Raw genomic sequence first — 19,145 nt, 5'->3', positions numbered from 1 at the left:
TCAGGCACCAGGTGAAATAAATCCAGCGAGCCTGAAATACCCCAGATCCCAGATGCAGAGAATGGTGAAGCTTTTGAAAAGCATGGAGATATAGAATTTAAAAGATGGTGGTTACAATGAGAAACTGCTCTTTTTTTTTTTTTTTCCAATTCCTTACTTGCGGACATTTACCCTCCACCTACCCACCACATGGGTTTCCGAGGTGTCTCAGCAGTACAGAAACCACTTGCAATAGAGGAGACACAGGAGACGTGCGTTCAGTCCCTTTATTGGGAAGATCCCCTGGAGGACGGCGTGGCAACCCACTCCAGTATTCTTGCCTGGAGAATCCCATGGACAGAGGAGCCTGGTGGGCTGCAGTCCATGGGATCACAAAGAGTTGGACACGACTGAAACAACTTAGCATGCATGCATTCACCCACCCGATGCCTTACCTCAACTCCTCATCTGTTACAGTGTAATTTTATGTTAGTAAGGTCAGAAGAGAAGTTGGGCTATTTTTGAGAAAAATGTGTGGCACCCTTCTTTTGAGGGCCTAGTTATCCTCCCATTTATGATAAAGGTGGGGTGATGAAGTGGCCACCTCCATAGATGACTCAACAGAAACCCCAGATTTCTGAAAATTCTTCAAATTATGATCTCTGTCATAGGCCACACACTCCGATCTCATCTTCACCAATTCCCTTCAAAGTTCAGGGCTAGTGGCCAGGTGTTCACATGGCTAGTTCATGTCATAGGGACAGGAACAGAAGTGAAGTGTGTAAGTGCCCTATTACTTGCTATAAAGGAAATCTCCTGTTGGGGGTTATTCTCTTTTCTGTCCCTGAATCTGGCTAGAGCCTGAATGTATTAATAACAGGATCCAGATTTGACCAGCAGGCAAGGTCAACGCCATGAGGAATGGAACAAAATGAAAGGAACCTGGGTTCCCGAATCCCTACCAGGCCGATTGCTCATTTCAGAAGTGGAAAAGGAAGCCAATGAGACAGAAGGACCCACATTCTCCCTTTTCTCAGTTTTCTCTTGGACTCAACAGCTGCATCATGTTTCCTTCAGCTCTTAACATTAGGACAACTTCATCTACTGGACAAAAAATGAAGTATTTTTCATATATATTATTCCATGGAACCACTGCAGTTATTCTAGGGGCAGATATGAGGCTTTCATTTTAGATGAGGAACACAGCCTCAGACCTCCATCTCTAACCTCAGTAGCTCTTCTCTGCACAGCCTGTTCATGAGCTGCCACTGGGTGAACAGAGCTGTTTGGAGAGTTATGAGTTCCGTGTGCCTGGAGGTATTTCAAACCTGGGCTGGTGAAGGCATGGGAAAGCTGTAAACCGTGGAAAGACAGTGGGGCTAGAGGACCTTTAACGTCATCTTCGCGTGCATACTCAGTTGTGTCCGACTCTTTGGGACCTCATGGACTTTGGCCCACTGTCCAAGCTTTAGCCCAACCTCCTCTGTCCATGGAATTTTTCAAGCAAGAATCCTGGAGTCAGTTGCCATTTCCTCCTCCAGGGATCTTCCCGACGCAGGGATCGAACCTGCGTCTCTTGAGTCTCCTGCATGAGCAGGCGAATTCTTCACTATTAGTGCCATCTAGGAAGCCCGAGATCCTTCAAATTCTCTGATATTTTAGTACCTGAAACATGGCTTCTTCTAAACCTTTTCCTCCCTGAACTTTAGAAGTAAAAGAATAGCTGAAGGAGCCCACAGAAGACAATATAGAAAAATGCTGAAACAAATGAGGAGACTAAGGAGATTTTGGAGAATTTGAGAAAGGCAAAGTTTAATTTGCATACAGGCATAACCCACACCTCACCTGGCAAGTGTTAGGCCATAGCACAAACCCCTCTGTCGGAGTCACAGATGTCAGCAGATTTGCAAAGTAACTGGACACAAACAATATAGTTCTCCAAGTAATACACGGGTTTGTCCATCACACACACACAAAACAAACAAATACAATTAAATCCTCTGCAAAAGAGAGATGAGGATGGTAATCAAATTACCTCACATTTGGACAGCACTTTACAGTCGGATCCACTTTGTCCTCATGACAGTCCTGTGAGGTAGGCAGCACAGGAATCACTATTAACTCCATTTCACAGATGAGGAAACTGAGGATCAGAGAGGTTTCAGCACTGGCCTAAGGTTTCCCAGCTTTAGCTGGGTAGATCTGAACCTAGGGCTAGGATGCCTAGTCCAGTGCTCTTTCACAACTGCATTTCCAGAGGAAAATTAATGGTGGTGGAATAAGACAGTGGTTCAACATCATTTAGTAGAACTATTATTTTTCTTGAGCAAATGCAATCAAGTACAATCAAATCAACCCTAATGTTAACATCATGTGGTATGGTAGCCAAGGTGAATAATTTTCTGATCTTTCATGTATTTATACCTACAACAAGATGGTTGTTTTCTACTTTAGTTCCTCCCTGCCTTAATTTTAAGTCACTAACAGATACCAAGAAATGACACTCTGATTAGATTTCATTGGTTCAAGTCTTATTACCAGGGTTCACATAGTGGTGTCAGTAATCAAGTCATTAGTTAAAACTACAATCTGTTGTCTTTCTGAAGTGAAAATGAATCTTATTCATGTATTCCTTCTGGCTGTGGACATTAGCACAGCTCTATTGTTTAGCCATAAATATTATCTTTTATACCATTTCAATAGCAGTAAAAATTCACAGGCTGGTTTTAAAAAAAATCTTATGGTTTAAAATGAAGGGAAAGTTGTTTTTTCCCCACCCTCCAGGGAGAATAAAATCAACCTTTGAAAAGAAAAGCGAAATGAAATCCTTTATTTTAAAATAAAACTTAATTCTATTGGGAACACCCTCCCTACTGCATTACACTTTTTAGTTAAGAATTTGAAAACAGTCCAATCATCGCTGACCCATGGTCCTGTCTGTTACAACACTGTGAGAAAAAAGAGGTCCATTATCACACACACTCCAAACTGGAACATCATGGATTTTTCTCTGCCAAGTCATTCAACATCTGTACTGAAATTTAATGGACAGTAATAGGGACTTGGTGTGAGAGTCAGTTGAAAATACTGCAACAGTAGGTTTGAATTTCCCTCTTTAAATTCCTTCAGAGAAACACTAAGGAAAACTGACAACGTTCTGCTTCATGCCTGAATCAGTCACATAATATATTGCCTTAAATAAGAGACTTGTCCCTGTAGCAAAACTGGATGTCTGAGTTAATCACCAAAGGCATTCCCTAAAATCCCCAAGATAATTTCATTGACTATACAAAATATGAGTATTCATCTGAAAGCATGAAATTGGATTTTACTTCTGATTTTCTAGGTTAATTTTGCAAGAATACAAGTGTTCCCTATTTGGCTGTTAGAAGCTGACCTCCCATCTACTCATAGAAATGGGTCTCATGTAATGGAATACAAGCAGACCCAGCCAGGAGCGCTCATTCCCACCGTCAAACAAAGCTCGCAAGGCAGAAGAGGATGGGTGCTTTAAACAATCAAAAGGAAACCACAAATTGCTCTTGGGGCTTTTAAATGTGACCAAATTGAGCTTTTTAAAAATGCGCTTTCCTCTCGCAGCTGGCCCAGAAATGGTTCAGGTCATCAAAAGCAACTCCCTTGGAGATGGAGTTCTCTCTTGTAGCTCCCTCAAGGCTTCAGACTCTAGGAAGCAGGAGGGGTGTGTAACTCGCAAAAAAAAGTACTTAAAGGGTCAGCAGAGACGACGGACAGTGCCCATAGTTGACCGCTAGGGGGCGCTCTTCCAACATTCTGCAGAAAATAGACCTGCCGGCTTTGTCACTAGCTGAGGAAAACCTGTATGCCAAAAGGGAAGGAACATTTGGAAATTCCTCTAGTTCCTATTTTTCTCTAATAAGAATGGCTGCAGTGCCTCTGGAACCACTGGGTCATAGAATTAAGGGTCCAAACTTCCAGGGACAGTGCCCACAGAACCACACCCTGCCTTCTGGAAGACTCTGGAGAGTCCAAGGCCAGAGTCTGATACAACATTTCCAGGTGTTGTTCTGCCTGAAACTGCTATGTGTGTGGTCTTTTCACTGATCTGTCCTGGTTTTTGTTCACTTTCAAAACTGTCTTTGCACCAAGAAAGTTAGCCTTTACTTTCTTATTCTTTTGCAAGACTTTGAGGTGCTTGGTGTAACTAATATATATTAGTTCAAACTTTGTTTCTGAACACTGAGAAAAAAAATGATAAGTTATTCATTGTTAGGATCCAAAGAACTCATGCTTCTTATCATGCATCAAGATGCATCAACTTTTTATTTGAAACTAAAGAGAAAAAACAAGCAACTTTAAAAAAAAAAAGAAAGAAAAATTAACCATCCATAAGTCACCCTCCTTGAGTTTAGAGCTATCCTGTTAGCTAATATGAGCTATTGAAAATATTTTTGGAATGGTCTTCAAATATTATAAATATTTTCTTTTACTTACTTGATATTTCACTATATAGTTATGTACAGAGATGGCCATGCAGGAAAAATGTACATTCTCCACCTCTGTGGGATATTACCAATTCCACTGGGTCTTATGAGCCAGCAAGTTGAATTTATTAGTCAGCTGTCAGCTCTGACAACATAATTAAAGTGCAAAGAGAAAAAGCAGCCAAACAGATCAATTTTTTTTCAATGTCAGCATTGATATGCCTCATGCCTCTAAGATATAATGCCAGATGCAATAGGCTCAGGTAACAATATCTTTTCTCTTCTTTGAAAGCAGAGGTCTCCCTGAGAAGAGAAGAGGGAGGTAAACATGAGATAGCCCTATTTCTTCAACAACCAACAATCCTGGGGAAATCACAGTCGCTTTCCCAGCCTAGAGTAGGAGGACGAACCCCTGCATTTGGTTTTCTGACACAAGAGCTCATGAGTGGTTGGGCCCATTTCTCATATACTTACAAAATTTTCACTCAGAAATGTCTCAAAATTTAAAAACAAAGATGACTGGAAAAGAACTGTCTACTAATAGTACATGGAAGGGTGGGTTTAAAAAAAAAAAAATCCCACTAAAGCAGGGGTCCCCAGCCTCCAGGGCCTAATGCCTGATGATCTTTGGTGGGGCTGATGTAATAACAAAAGAAATGAAGTGCACAATAACTGTAATGCACATAATCACTCTGAAACCAACTCCCCTCCCCCCGCCCGTCTGTGGAAAAATGGTCTTCCATGAAACTGGTCCCTGGTGCCAAAAAGGTTGGGGGCCGCTGCACTAGACAACTTTAAAAAAATACAAGTAATGTTCATAGTGAGCCTAAGCATGGTTTGTGTAAATCAGAACAGATTCCCACATAACCAAGGGGCTGGCGGGAATGAACACAAGCTCAGAAAGGCGCAGAGATGATTTCTAAGTGTATCTTTTCACTTAGCATTGAGACCCACTCTTCCCCTCGGTGGCCTTCTGTTGTGCTCCACAGTTTTGTTCGTGGGGCGCCTGGGCATCTTTTCGCAAAGCCTGCACCCGCCTCTCAATGGCATCAACTTCCTGAACTGCACAGCCTCAGGAAGAAGTCCCCCACGTGGCTGGACTCTTTGGGGGCACAGCTATTGAGTTCTAAGTTATGGAAATGTTACATACAAATCCATTTGACTTTCAACCTGTCTTTCCTGTCCTGTTGCCTAAAGACTGAAAGGGCAGTTTCAGAACATGCCATTTCTCCAGTATAAATATTTATGATGCATTGAGAACCATGCACATGCTGAGGATTGAAATTGCTCATGTGTCAGCCCGTCCCCACAGAGACAGCCTCGGCGCTTCTGGAAGCCTGGAACAAAGGAAATGTAAGAGAAGCAGTTAAATCCTAGGAGAAAACTGGGAGGTGCCCCAGGCCAGTGAAGTGCCAGCGAAACATCACAAGCCTTTTCCATGGACCTTTATCCCTGAGTTCTTAACAGAAGACGGGGCACAACTTGAAATTCCCCTTCTTACCTGCTGCATTAAAATGGCTACCGGCACCTCCCAGCTTATACTCCCTCAGGCAAGCACGCCCTCAGCTTTACCAAACACCACTCTCTTCAGCTTCCCACCCAAGTCTGAAGCATCCGTCCTTGATCCCAACCAGCGGGGCTTCCCTGGCTGGAGACAGGGTTCTGGTTTGGCTCCGTCATCTCTGGGGCACTAAGGAGACTGGCTTTGTCTCCACGCCCCTGTCCTCTCAGCACTGCGGGAGGCGTGGCATGCACAGTTCTGTCCGCTCTGCTTTCCATGAAAATTCCACGGACTCGGGGCAAGGTCGGATCGTCAAGCAGGGAGCCGAGGTTCAATTTTTAGTGACAGCTCATACAGCGTATCTTCATCTATGATGAGGGCTTTGTCAAGCAAGTACTGAGTGACCTGGAGAAGAAAGGGATATCTCCGCTTTGAGTTCCTTCACACCACCAGAGGTACATTTTCTGAATGGAGCCTGACACAATTCAACATTTTCTCCCAAGCACCGAAATACTTGATGTAACTAAAAGACATTAGGAATATATTCTGACTGTATTAAAAAAAACATCTCTGGTCCCCTCTTAACTCCCTACTCTAGGCACTGCCCTCAAGTAGCATCACTGTTATCAGTTGGCTTGTATTCTCCCAGATATTTTTCAGTATCTTTCCAGACATTGCATAAATCATTTTTCCTCTAATACATGGTATCACAAGGGTACATTTTATTCCGCTTTCATCAGACTAGAAGTTGTGGGGTCTCCTCCTGTCATACAATGAGCTCTCACTGCTGTATCATGAGTGTGACATATCAGAGTTTACTTAACGATCCCATATTGATGGGCTGCCACCAATATTTCACTATGACACAGAGTTACAGTGAAGTCCTTGTTAGCATACTCCCTAGTGCTCACATGTGAATGGTTCCACACCAGAAATGAAACGAAAAGACATGGAAATGAACATGTTAGAACAGGTTCTAAACAGAAAAAAATATCTCTTCATTTTTACTGAGATACAGCAGACATAAGTAAAATTAATACTTTGATTAGTTTTGACAAAAGTAAATACCCATGTAACTTATATATCTGGAGGAGGAAATAGCAACCCATTCCAGTATTTTTCCTTGGGAAATCCTATGGACGGAGGAGCCTGGAGGGCTACAGTTCACAAGGTTGCAAAGAGTTGGACACGACTTAGCGACTAAACAACAACCAAGCTACATATATAGCATGCTAGAGAATAATTTCATCACCCCAGAAAGTTCCCTCATGCAGCTTCCCAATCAGCCTACTGCCAGAAGCAATCACTGCTCTGATTTCTATCACCTGTGTAGGTTCTGTCTGCTCTAGAACCTCATGTAAGCGGAGCCACACAGCATGTGCTCTTCCAGGTCTGGTCTCTTTTACTCTGCATGATGTGCTGAGATTCACCTATGTTGTGCTGTGTGTCACCGGTTGTCATCTTCGACTGCTGAGCAGTGGGTCCACTGTGTAGATACACCACAATTTGTTTATCCATTCATCTATTTATGGACACCTGGGCTGTTTCCAATTTTTGGCTATTATTAAGAAATGCTATAAACATTTTATGTGAAACTTTTTATGAGCATGTTTTCACTTCCCCCGTGGATAAATACCTTGGTCATAAGGTATTTAAGTTAAATACGCATATTTAACATTTTCAGAAACCTCCAAAGGACACACTTTTCCAAAGAGGTTGTACCATGTTACTCTCACCAGCAATGTATGAGAATTCTGGTTACTTGGTATATCAATTTTTAATAAAAAAAAATAATAAAATAACCTCCAAAACTGTTGTGCCTATAGTACATGAGAGTATCTGTTATCCCATATCGTAACTAATGTTTGCTGTTAACGATATTTTAAAAATATGTCTGTCTGATAAGCTGATAATGATGCTTCGTAATTTGTATTTTTCTTATTAATGAAGTTGAGCATTCTCCAAATATGTACTGGACATTTTTGTTTCTTCTTCTGTGAATCACCTGTTTATAGCTTTGTCAATATTGAGTTGTTTATGATTTTTCTTATAGATTTATAGCAATACTGTTCTTTATAGGAATAATTTTATTCTATATCTTTTTTATGTTACAAATATTGTCTCCTAGTCTACTGCTTGTACTCTGACTTTTTAAACAATTGCCCTTTGTCAAATAGAAGTTTTAGATTTTGATTCAGCAAACTTTATCAACCTCATCTTCTATAGCTTTCACATTCTGTGTTTAAGAAGGTCTTTCAAATCCAAAGATCATGAATATTTTATTTTGTCAATATTATATTGTCCTATATTATTTTATCAAAATAATGTAATGTTTATTTTTATAATAAAGTAGTGAATTCATCTGGAATTTATTTTTTGAATAGGATAAGATGGAGAGCCAAAATTCCTCTTTCATTTACACAATGGTCAGTTTCTTTCTGTCACTTTCTTTAAATGTCTCCTTTATCCCATATTAAGTTCTCATATAGACAAAATCTGCACCTGGACTTTATCCCACTCCACTGAGTTTGTATCCCTCTGCCAAGACAGCCCTCTTCTATTCACCACAGTTAGTGTCTGTATCTGGTAGGCAAGGCTCTCCCTTACTCTTCTTATTTTTCAAAAAGTTCTTATCTTTTTTTTTTGCCTATCAAAGCTTTCTTATGAGTTTCATAATAAGTATGTCAAGTTCCATGAAATAACAGGGATGATGAGCTGTGTGTTAAATGGGAATCTTCTATCTTACCATCTGAATTTTTCTGTAAAGCTAAAACAATTCTAAAAAATAACATCTATTACAAAATGAAAAATGAAGAAAGAAAAGAGGAAAGGAAAGAAAGAAAAGGAAAGGAAGAAAGAAAAAGGTAATAAACATCAATTATTGTTGGGATGGAGAGAAGAAGGGGATAAAGACGTGAGATGAATCTTGGAAGATGAGGAGGGATCACATAATCCAAGATTTCTAGGACATATCAGGATTGTTTCTTTTTTCTTTCCTTAGCCTAAGAGCAAAGAGAAGCCAATAAAATATTTTAACCAAGGGGCAAACAACTCCCACTGTGTGTTTCAGAGGGTCCTATTTGGCTGTAAATTTGTAGAATGGATTTGCATTCGGTACACCAGGTACCAGATATTGGTAGCTTGGACCAGGGGTGGTGGTGGTGGTGTGGACAGCTTCACAAGAAATACTGGATATAAAATAGATAGAGTTTGATGATGAATTGATATTCTTTTTGCTTTCTTTCTTGTTTTTCTTAATAAGAGTTACCAAAGGTTTGTCTGTCTTTTTGGTCTTTTCTTTGAGTTGGCTTTTGGTATTATTGACCTACTCTACTGCTGTTTCCAATGAATTAACTTCCACTTTTTTCTTCTTTAAATTCCCTGACAAGCATACACAATTACCTTTGGCTGATGATCGATTCGATAGGAGGTCTGCTGGAACTGGCGTATCTCTCTGATGATGTGTGATATCTGACGGAGAAACAACAGAAGCGAAGCATAAGCATTGCCCTGTGTTGCAGCAAAGTTTTCTGGGAGCCTGTTCCAGAGCAGTCAGTCCCTTACTCCATCCAACGAGGTGTCTGGAGCCCTGCTCCATCATGACCTAGCCCTAGGGCTTTTTTGCCTGCAATGAGCCACGAGAAATGCTACTAGCAAGAGGATACTGAATTCCCAATCAGGGAAACAGCTGGCATGGGGTATCCTCAGGTGGCAAGCATGGGGCGCTAGAGTCCATGGGCTCCTCACTTCAAACTTCGTGCTCAGAACTGAGCTGTCCTGCAAGAAGCCTTCAGCATCTGTCTATCACTGCTCAGCCTCAGAAAGTCATCCCTGGGGCTTTATTCCCCACCCTCTTTGTCTAGCCTGCCAGCTGAAAGAGGACTGCGAAAATCTCCTGAATCAGCCAACATCAGGTATCAGACCCAGTGTCGGATAAAAAGGTCAAGATGAAAAAGCAAATGGTCACTCTTCCGTGACATTGCCTCTTCTCTATAAGCCACTCAAGTCGCCGAGACAGGCTGATTGCATGAAACGCGAACCCACCATTCTCATCTTGGAGAAATTGACGAGGCCTTCCTCAGTAAAGTTTGGTGTTCCTTCTTCAATGAACGCCAGGTCGGTCAGGTACATCCCCAGATAAGGAACAGCAGGCGGGTTACAACTGAAAGACCAAGAGGCACCGTTCGCAAGCCCATCCAACAGGTGTCCACCCACCGCCCCAGTTTCAGCAGGAAGCAGTTGTGCTGCTCCCCTCCTGAAGAAAAGAAGTCTTTTAAGTCCATGTTCAGAAGCATGCTCATGATATGCAGAGGTTTAAGTATGTCTTACAATAGAGTATGAAACAAAATTACAGCTCATGCTTTACTATGTGTTTTAGACAATGGTACTTCAAACAGCAGGATGTCTTACAGACAAATACAAAACATCTGCTAACAGGACTTGCTTGTAGCATTTGCCTGCAGTGCTTGTCAACTGGCCACACCATTAGAGATATAAAAGCATGTAGGAAAACCCCATGCCCTCACCTCATTCAAGTGCAAACATTCAACCTTGAAGAAGTGGGTAGAAAAATCAATGTGATTAACACTTGCAAAACTAGCTTTCTGTTTTAGTTAGTATTTAAATGTTTTAGAAGGTATAGACTTAATATCACACCTGCACACTAAAGTGAGACCTTCTTTGTTTGGAAGGTGCATTCTCGGAGTCTAGAGGTTGAGAACATGGCCTTTTAATCCAGGGAGAACTGAGTTTGAGTCCCCGCTTGCCTACTTACTAAGTGATGGCGGGCAAACTCTCTGAACTGCAGTTTCCTTGTCTGTGAAAGGGAGACAATGAAACTTTTATCTCTAGTTTGCTGCAAGGCTTAAACAAAACACATCAAGCACTTAGCATAGAGTCTATCATTTATTCAGTCTTCAGTTAATAGTTCTTATCCTATTGCGGTTGTTACTTTAAATCTTTCTTTCAGTCATGACATCACAGGACAAAATTTTCCAGAGTAAATGAAGTACGTGTGGCAGGTCATTAGAAAACAAATTGCAGAAGGATATACTCTGTTCTCCCTCCCCACCACCCCCCCCCCCCGTGTGTCTGAAGAATGAGAAAATGATCCAGCAATAAAAAGCAAAAAATAAAAAACAAAAGCAATAGGGACTGGGATATTCAAATAAAGAATCACAGGGAATCACTGTGTTTAGATTAGGAAATACCAAATAAAGAAACTTTTTATAGTAAAAGATTTACTATGGCGACATTTTCTTATTGGAACGCTCTGCAGACCATGAGTATATCCATAAGACGCTTACTGTATGCATGGTATTCCAAATGAAAAGGAAAATCAGAAAACCACTGATAGAAGTTGTGTCCCATTTGTTTTTCTTTCCAAAGAAAAGTATGAGGTAGGCCACTATTTGTATACTATAAAAATACTTCTGAATTATGAATAATTTAACAAAATAGACATACTTTTTAAGGGTTTCTCTGAGATTTTTAAATCTTCCTTCAGACGAAACAGTCTTCTGAAGCTTGTCCATGAGAGCTTTTGTCTAGAAGGAAACAAATAACAGTATATCATGAAAACACCCCCATGGTTTGATACGGTGGTGAGTTACCGAAAGTTGCTCAGTTGTCTTCTATAGTGGAAGGTACGATACCATTGCCAGACTATCATGACGTGATATGATTTTCAAAGTATGGAGATGTACTTAAATTTCATTTGTTAAAAAAGAACATGAGATGATACTAACTCATTTTTTTATATATTTAAAAGAGAGAAAATGTATAGAAAAGAAAAATTGTAATGCACAGAAAACTTAGGAACTTAAAGACCTGGAAAGAATATACAGAATAGGGGATCTTAAAAGAGAGGTCCTGTGTCAGGGGGTTTTCATGATCAATCTTTCTGACTGCTAATTTCCAAGTCATCAAAGCACATATTATATTGCTTGGCTGTGGACTGACCAATACCCTCTACTTCAAATCCTTTGTGTTCATCTTCGTCAATTTATTAGAAAAGAATAATTGATATTTACCAAGAAATAAAGTTGCTGATGACATTGGTCTAGAGTTTCTTCTATGTACCTGGAAGAATGGTAGTGTGGCCCTTGGAGATGATAATACCCACTTACGGCATTACCCACATCCAGGTAGCTTTGCTAGGAGAAGCATCTGGAATGAAGCCAAGACTTAGGCTCCTCAGGCAACTCTGTCTCAGTCTAGAGAGGAGCTGCAAGGCCCCACGAGAGCTTCCAGAGTGACTCCAGGGTCTCCCTTCCCATCCTGGTTCCTGAGGGCTCTGAGAAAAGACAGCCAGCGTGGCGTGAACAGGGGTGGAGGGTTGGGGGTGTTGGGCAGGTCTCCTGCCTGGCCCCTGGCTGGCCTTCCCTCAAAGAAGCTGCAGAAATAACTGTCCTACAGCCACAGACCAAATTTGGTGGGCTTCAGAGAACATATTCTACCAGGCCTCTTGGATGTCTCCCAGACTAGACTCAGATCAGCAGAAAAGACAGCTACACCGCTGATGATGTTAACAAAAGTGTCCAAAGCAGGGCATATCTGCAACCAGGCCCTGCCTATGACAGGTCTGAGGCACTGGGTCCTCTAGGATAGCCCATTATTCACATGAAAGCTGCTTTGAGTGATCTATATATGTGACCAAGATGGTAAGTTCTATTTAATGTCTCTACAGGTAATATATTCAAATTTTAAAAAATAATTTCAACATTGGCCTTATCATCTCAATTCCATAGTCAGTTCAGTTATTCCTAACCTTGCATCCTGCCAAAGACATGAATATCGCTTAAGTTAACCACAGTGAAGGCCTAAAGTAGATTTAACAAGGTGCCAACTTCAGAGGAAGAGAGAATCAGAATGCAGAAAAGAATAGGCAGAGGAGTGACCTGCTGACCCTGATGAAAGTGTGGCATGTATGACAAGATGATAGACTCTGGGCATCCAGCACCCAATGGCTGAGGCAATCACTGCTTTAGAGGGAGGCAAAACCCAGCCATGACAAAGGCATCAGTGTCCAGGTTTTGGATTCTGATATAGCTGTTTGAAGCCTATTTAAAAAATAGTATACCCATTTATCATAAAATCTCTCAAAAACTATGAAGAGAGGGTAGCTTCCTCAACTTTATAAAAAAGCATTTACAAAAAAACATAATTAACATTGTTCTTAATGGTGAAAAACTGAAAGCTTTCACCCCAAGGTCGAGAACACGAAAGAATGTTCTTTCTTACTATCATATTCAGCGTAGCATTGGAAAGTCTAGCCAGAGCAAGAAGGCAAGAAAAGGAAATAAAAGGTATATAAGTTGGAAATAAACAACTGACATAACTAACTGCCTATGTAGAAAATCCCACGGAATCTATAGAAAAACCCCAAGGACTAATGTGAGTTCAGCAACATTACAGGTATAAGAACAGAGGAAAATCAATTATATTTGTATATACTAACAATGAGTACATGGAAACCCAAGTTAAAACCACAATTACATTTAAAATATCTCCAATGAAAATGAAGTATTTAGGCATAAATCTAATGAAACACATACAGGACTTATATGTTGAAGATTTCAAAATGTTGATTTAAGAATTCAAAGAAAATATAAAGAGTAGTGAGAAATACTGTGTTTATGGACTGTAAGATTTAATATAGTAAAGATATCAATTCTCCCCAAATTGACTGATTTAATGGAATTCCAATGGAAATCTCAGCAAAGTTTTTAAGACACAGTTTTGACTCTAAAATGTATATGAAGGTCACAGCATCTAGGTAGCTAAAATTTTGAAAGAGAAGAATAAAGGGGAAAGAGTCTAGAACTCAAATCTCAAAGATAAAAAAACCCAAGGAACCTAATTAAAAACTGATCTGAAGACATGAACGGACATTTTGCTGAAGATGCAAAGAAGCACATGAAAAGATGTTCGCCAATATTAGCTGTTAGGAAACGCAAATTAAAACAATGATGAAATATCAAAATGGCTAAAATGAAAAATAGTGACAGCACCAAGTGCTGACAAGAATGTAGAGAAACTGGTTCATTCATACCTTCTTGAGAGGAATGTAAAATGGTACAACCTCTCTAGAAAAGTCTGGCAGTTTCTTACGAAACTTAATGCACAATTACCATATGATCTAGCGACTGCACTCTATGGCATTTATCCCAGAGACATGAAACATTGTAGTCACACAAAACCTATACATGAATATTCATAGTAGCTTCATTTGTAATAGCTAAAACTAAAAACAACCCAGATGTTCTTCAAGGGGTGAATGGTTAAATCAAATACGGAACTAAGTACTGATATGTGTAACAACTTGAACAGATCTCAAAGGAATTACACTGAATAAAAATAAAAAAGGCAATCTCAAAATGTCATATACTCTATGATTCCATTTATATAACATTTTTGAAATGACAAAATTATAGAGATGGAAAACAGATCTGTGGTTGCCAGGAGTTAGGGAGCGACAGGGAGGAAGATGGCTGTGACTATAAGGGTGGCAGGAGGTATCCTGGGGATAGAACTCTTCAATATCTTGACTGTAGTGAATCTACCCCCTGTGTAATAAAGGCACATAAAACTAAACACATGCATAACACACACACGAGTACCGGTGGAACAGATGAAGTCTGAGTAAGGCTGGTGGATGGTACCAATGGTTAATTTGTGTTTGTGATACTGTCTATAGTTACACAAGACATAACCATTGGGGGACACTGGGTGGAGGGTGGAGGGGATTTCTACTATTTCTTACAATTGCATATGAACCTACAAAGATGTCAACGTTAAAAGTTTTTTTTTTTTTTTAACAGTTTTTATAAAAGCTATGGATATCGTTTGCAAGGTCCAGGCTTTTTTCATAGAAGAAGAGTCTGCTAGCTTTAGAGGCCAAATTTGGGATTCTCAAAGCACTCCATTTTTACTAAGGAATGGTGGGGAAGGGAATAAAAGAGATCGCTTAGGCTTGGTTTCTTGCTACACAGGGAGGAACTTAAAAGGCTTGGAGAAGGAATAGAAGATAGAGTAAGAAGTGGTGTCTCTGAAAGGGGCTTGAACCCTCAGAAGGAGCAACAGAAACCAGATAGTTTTGAGGAAATGTCAGCAGAATATATGCTCTTCTTCCTGCCTGAAACCCTTGAGGTGGGCACCCTGAAGATGCCCCTCACCAACTCGAGGTGGTCACAACAAGGTGGGCATAGTGATCTGTTGGAAAAGGATGTGCAGAGAGACCCTGGCAAGACACCTCTAGCCTCTGGTACCCACAGAACATGGAGGAGCCTAGAAAATTCCCCCAACACCCTTTGAGAGGGTCAAACGAGTTATTTATTAATAGTAAAGAAGAGTTAGCCTGCCCACCAGGAATCAGCAAGGGGAAGGGCAGCCTGTAGTAGAGGTGATACACACCCCGTCTCAGAGAACCAGCGGAGCCAGTGAGAGCTGTGAGATCAGCCAAGCTCCCTGGGTACAATAACCACACCATGTTCCTGATGGGGTAGGCTTGCCATCTGAACACCAGGCACAGGCAATTCACAGTGCCTTGTACCCAACGACTAATCAGTCAGAGACTACAGCAGGAAACCAGTGGGGGCACGCAGCCTCCCAGGAGCCCAGAGAAGCCCTCCCCAACACCCAACATCCACTGACACCCATGGCAAAGACCAGGAGGCAAATGGTGATGTCACTTGAATCTTCAAATTATCTGAATGAAAGCAAAAAGCATGAACAAGCTGAGTCCAATTAAAATACAATTAAGAAAGTTATCCATATATATATATATATATATATATATATATATATATATACACACACATCCTATATCCCTTCACATCCACGTCATTATGCAACAACTTGACTAAAAGAATGACAAATAAAAAGGTGAACACAGATGCCCTCGGTCCCTGATCTTTGGCCCTAAGGTACTTGTACCTTTACTTTGAGGGACAAAGAATGGATCCAGAGACATCACTGTGCTCCCCCGGAGTCAACGTGCCCTCCCTAAATAATTCAGTGAACAGCTCCTAACTGTCAACCACAGTGTCTGAAGATGTCCCCAAATATGTTACAATGAATATTTTGATTTGTATTTTTTCCCCTAAATTAACCATTTAGAAACGTGCATAAGAGGGATCAATTAAGTGGTAAGAACACAGTAATCACCCATGTTGGCACCTTTCTTTGCCAACAGAGCTGCTCATTTCAGCTAATTATTTCCTAATCAGCAATATTTATCTTGGCTCTGGTCTCCCAGACTCTCCTCCTCCCGGCAGAGGGAGGTGTCGCCCCCTGGCGCTCACCTGCTTGGACACCTTGGCCCAGGTTTTCTTCAGCCGGTAGATGGCACTTCTGTTTAAGGCTGAGGTGATTTCCAGCACGCCGTTGTAGTTGTGCAGGCACCGGCAGATGTCCGCCACCGCCACCCACTTCTCAATTGTGTTGGCTCGGGAGGTGACATCCGCGTAATTCATGATCTGGGAGGCCACCAGGTTACTCATCTGAGACAATGGAAAAGCCAAGAGAGGCCAGCTAAGAGCCAAAGCCATTCATGCAGGCACAATAGCTGAATCGCCTACAGAAATGTCCGGAAAGCGAGTGTCAAGGGACGCGAGATCATGGTCCTTTTTTTTTTTTTTTGAGGGGCTTAACTGAGTTTTATTTTTTCAGTGAAATATATTAATTTGTAAGTGTTTAATAAATTTTCCTCAGGAGGAGGTACAACAGAATTTTCCCTGAGTGAACTGACAAATACATATTTGCAATTTCTCCTTTGGGACATGGTCTGTTGTAGATACCAACCAGATTCTGAAGAGACTAAAGTCTGTAATAATAACATTATTATTATTAACATTATTAACAATAATCATTCTCATTCTGAGAGTGAAGAGAGGAGTTGTTTGGGATCAGCTTGTTGGAGGAAGAGGTGATTTTGTTAATCAGTAATTTTGATGAAGAAGTCATTTCCAATAATTATTGAAAGAAAGGCATAGGATGAGCTATTCCCCTGAGGAACGGCAGCCTTTGCAGACCAGAGGTTTCACTTCTTGGGGCCTCTCCCCATGTTCCCTGGGTCCCAACAACATGGGGATAGTCACTCGTGGAAGCCTCAACCATCACAGAGAAAGAAAACACATTTTCCTCCAATCAAATCAAACTCTTAACCTACCAACTCTCAAACCAGAAACGCATGGTGCAGGGGAAGAGAACATTTTCACCTTCTTGCCGGATTTTTTTTTTCCACAAGCAGTGAAAGGGACCTATAGTTTCAAAGCTAAGTGCTGTAATTCTATTAGTTAAAGCCAAGAGAAAAAAAGAGGCAGCTTAAGAAGCTCAAGACTTAGAAAATGGAAAGGAAAAGGACAGAAGAGGATTGATAACAAACAAGGGGAATATAAGATCCATAATCTCCTATCCATACACTAAATCTGATGAGTATACCCATTCTTTGATAATCCCATAGGTATTTTAGGTCATGGGCTTCCCAAGTGGCTCAGTGATAAAAAAAGAAAAGAAAAAAATCCATCTGCCAAAGCAGGACATGTACGTTCAGTCCTGGGTTGGGAGGATCCCCTGGAGAAGGGAATAACAACCCACTCGAGTATCCTTGCCTGGGAAACCCCGTGGACAGAGGAGCCTGGTGGGCTGCAGTCCTTGGGGCTGCAGCGAGTCAGACATGACTGAGCAGAAGCATGAGCGTCTTAAGTCACAGGGCCTCCACATGTGCATATTCATCAGACAAACGAGGAATTATTTTGTAACGAGCACCTACTAAGGACTAGGCATTCTTTTAGGTTGGGGAACAGGAAAAACAAATAAATCGGTCTCCCTGACCTTAGGGTGCTGAGCCTGGTTAGGCATGGTTAGGTGGGAAGGTGAGGGGAAGTCAGACAGAATCAAGTAAATATCACACAGTGAGATGCAAACCTAAGGGTGGGGATGGGGGGAGCTTGAGAACTGGAGGCAGCATGGGGCAGATGCTGGCTTCTGGAAAGAGGTCACGCCTGCCCTGAATCCTGAAGGAGCAGGAGGAATCACTGTGTCCCATCCAAGCGTCCGCGAAAGGACAGGGAGGGAAGGTGTGGCGGCGTGGGGGGCCTGGCAGGACAGCTGTGAGGAGCTCGGGGGACGGGGAGAGACAAGGACGGCAGGTGGGCGGGCTCCCGCAGGCCAGGCTGAGAGGCTGCGGCAGTACCAAGAAGGCAAGAGGAAAAGCCGTGGACAAAATGTCATCACAGACCGGATTATAATTCGATGCGCCTTCGAGAGAAGTTGTTTCTGTGACACCGTGTGAAGAAAGGGTTGGGTGGCAGCGAGCCGGCGTCGGGGTGGGGGTTGGTGAGTTAGGAACTTGTGGAGAAGAGCACGAAAGGCCAAATCAAGGTTATGGCCATGGGAAGGGAGGGGAAAGAAGGGTCTGAGACATGGGTAGACTTAGGGCTCACTGGTATCCAGAGGTGTGAGCAGGGTGGGGAAGACTCCAAGGTTGAGTGAGTGAGTGGCTGGCAGGGCCATTACCCATGACCAAGAACAGAGAATAAGATGAAGACGCAGGCTTGGCAGGTCTGGGAGGGGCTGATGATGAGTTCCACCTGCAATCTGGACACAGTGGCCAATCAAGCGGTTTCAAGTAGAGGCTGTGGGTCTGGAGCCTGGGACTCACAATCTGGGACCCACAATCTGGGACCCATAATCTGGACCTCTGATTTGACAGGCATTACATCCCCAGTATATGGACAACACAGGCAAAAAAAAAAAAAGAAAAATGGTTTATGGTCCACAGCAAGCCCTCTGTTTCTCAGAGAGTCGTTCAAATGGGTCACGTGTCCTATCCTTTAGGAAGCAGCTGCATTGATGCTTATTGTGTGATAACATCTAATATGCATGTACCTTCAGAAAGACAGAAAAACTGTACTGAGAATTTTCACTGTTTTGTATTCTGATTCTGAATGATTTAATAATTTACCTATAGGGTCCCTGGTAGTCTTTTTTTTTTTTTTTTTTACCGTTATCCCTTTTACTAAAGTTTAGTAGAATTGAAACGGTAGCCTTCCCTTTGCCTGCATAGGCCTGAAGATACTCCAACATCTGTGGTTCTTCCATAGGACCAAGACCATTAGAATAGCACCAACAGGTCGTTGGAGGGTATAAAAGCAACTCCATCTTACTGCTGCAGAAGAGTAGAGAAGGAGATGGACTGA

General features: G+C 41.7%; 1 protein-coding gene across 2 annotated transcripts in view; it reads right to left on the bottom strand.

Annotated features, from left to right (window-relative positions):
• Positions 1–1,764: 1,764 nt before the first annotated feature.
• Positions 1,765–19,145, bottom strand: part of RASGRF2 (Ras protein specific guanine nucleotide releasing factor 2) — a 252,292-nt gene continuing 234,911 nt past the window's right edge. For both annotated transcript variants that reach the window (XM_070465761.1, XM_070465762.1), the window contains exons 23-27: positions 16,248–16,445; positions 11,410–11,489; positions 9,988–10,105; positions 9,346–9,414; positions 1,765–6,348 (exon numbers count right to left, since the gene is read on the bottom strand). In XM_070465761.1, the coding sequence (XP_070321862.1) occupies positions 6,256–6,348; positions 9,346–9,414; positions 9,988–10,105; positions 11,410–11,489; positions 16,248–16,445 (558 nt within the window). In that variant the 3' untranslated portion in view covers positions 1,765–6,255. The remainder of the gene's footprint in view (positions 6,349–9,345; positions 9,415–9,987; positions 10,106–11,409; positions 11,490–16,247; positions 16,446–19,145) is intronic.

The sequence above is a fragment of the Odocoileus virginianus genome, chromosome 3, assembly GCF_023699985.2.
Source record: "Odocoileus virginianus isolate 20LAN1187 ecotype Illinois chromosome 3, Ovbor_1.2, whole genome shotgun sequence".
Taxonomy (NCBI): domain Eukaryota; kingdom Metazoa; phylum Chordata; class Mammalia; order Artiodactyla; family Cervidae; genus Odocoileus; species Odocoileus virginianus.
The sequence above is the reverse complement of the archived record's forward strand: the minus strand, read 5'-3'. Positions and strand labels throughout refer to the sequence as shown.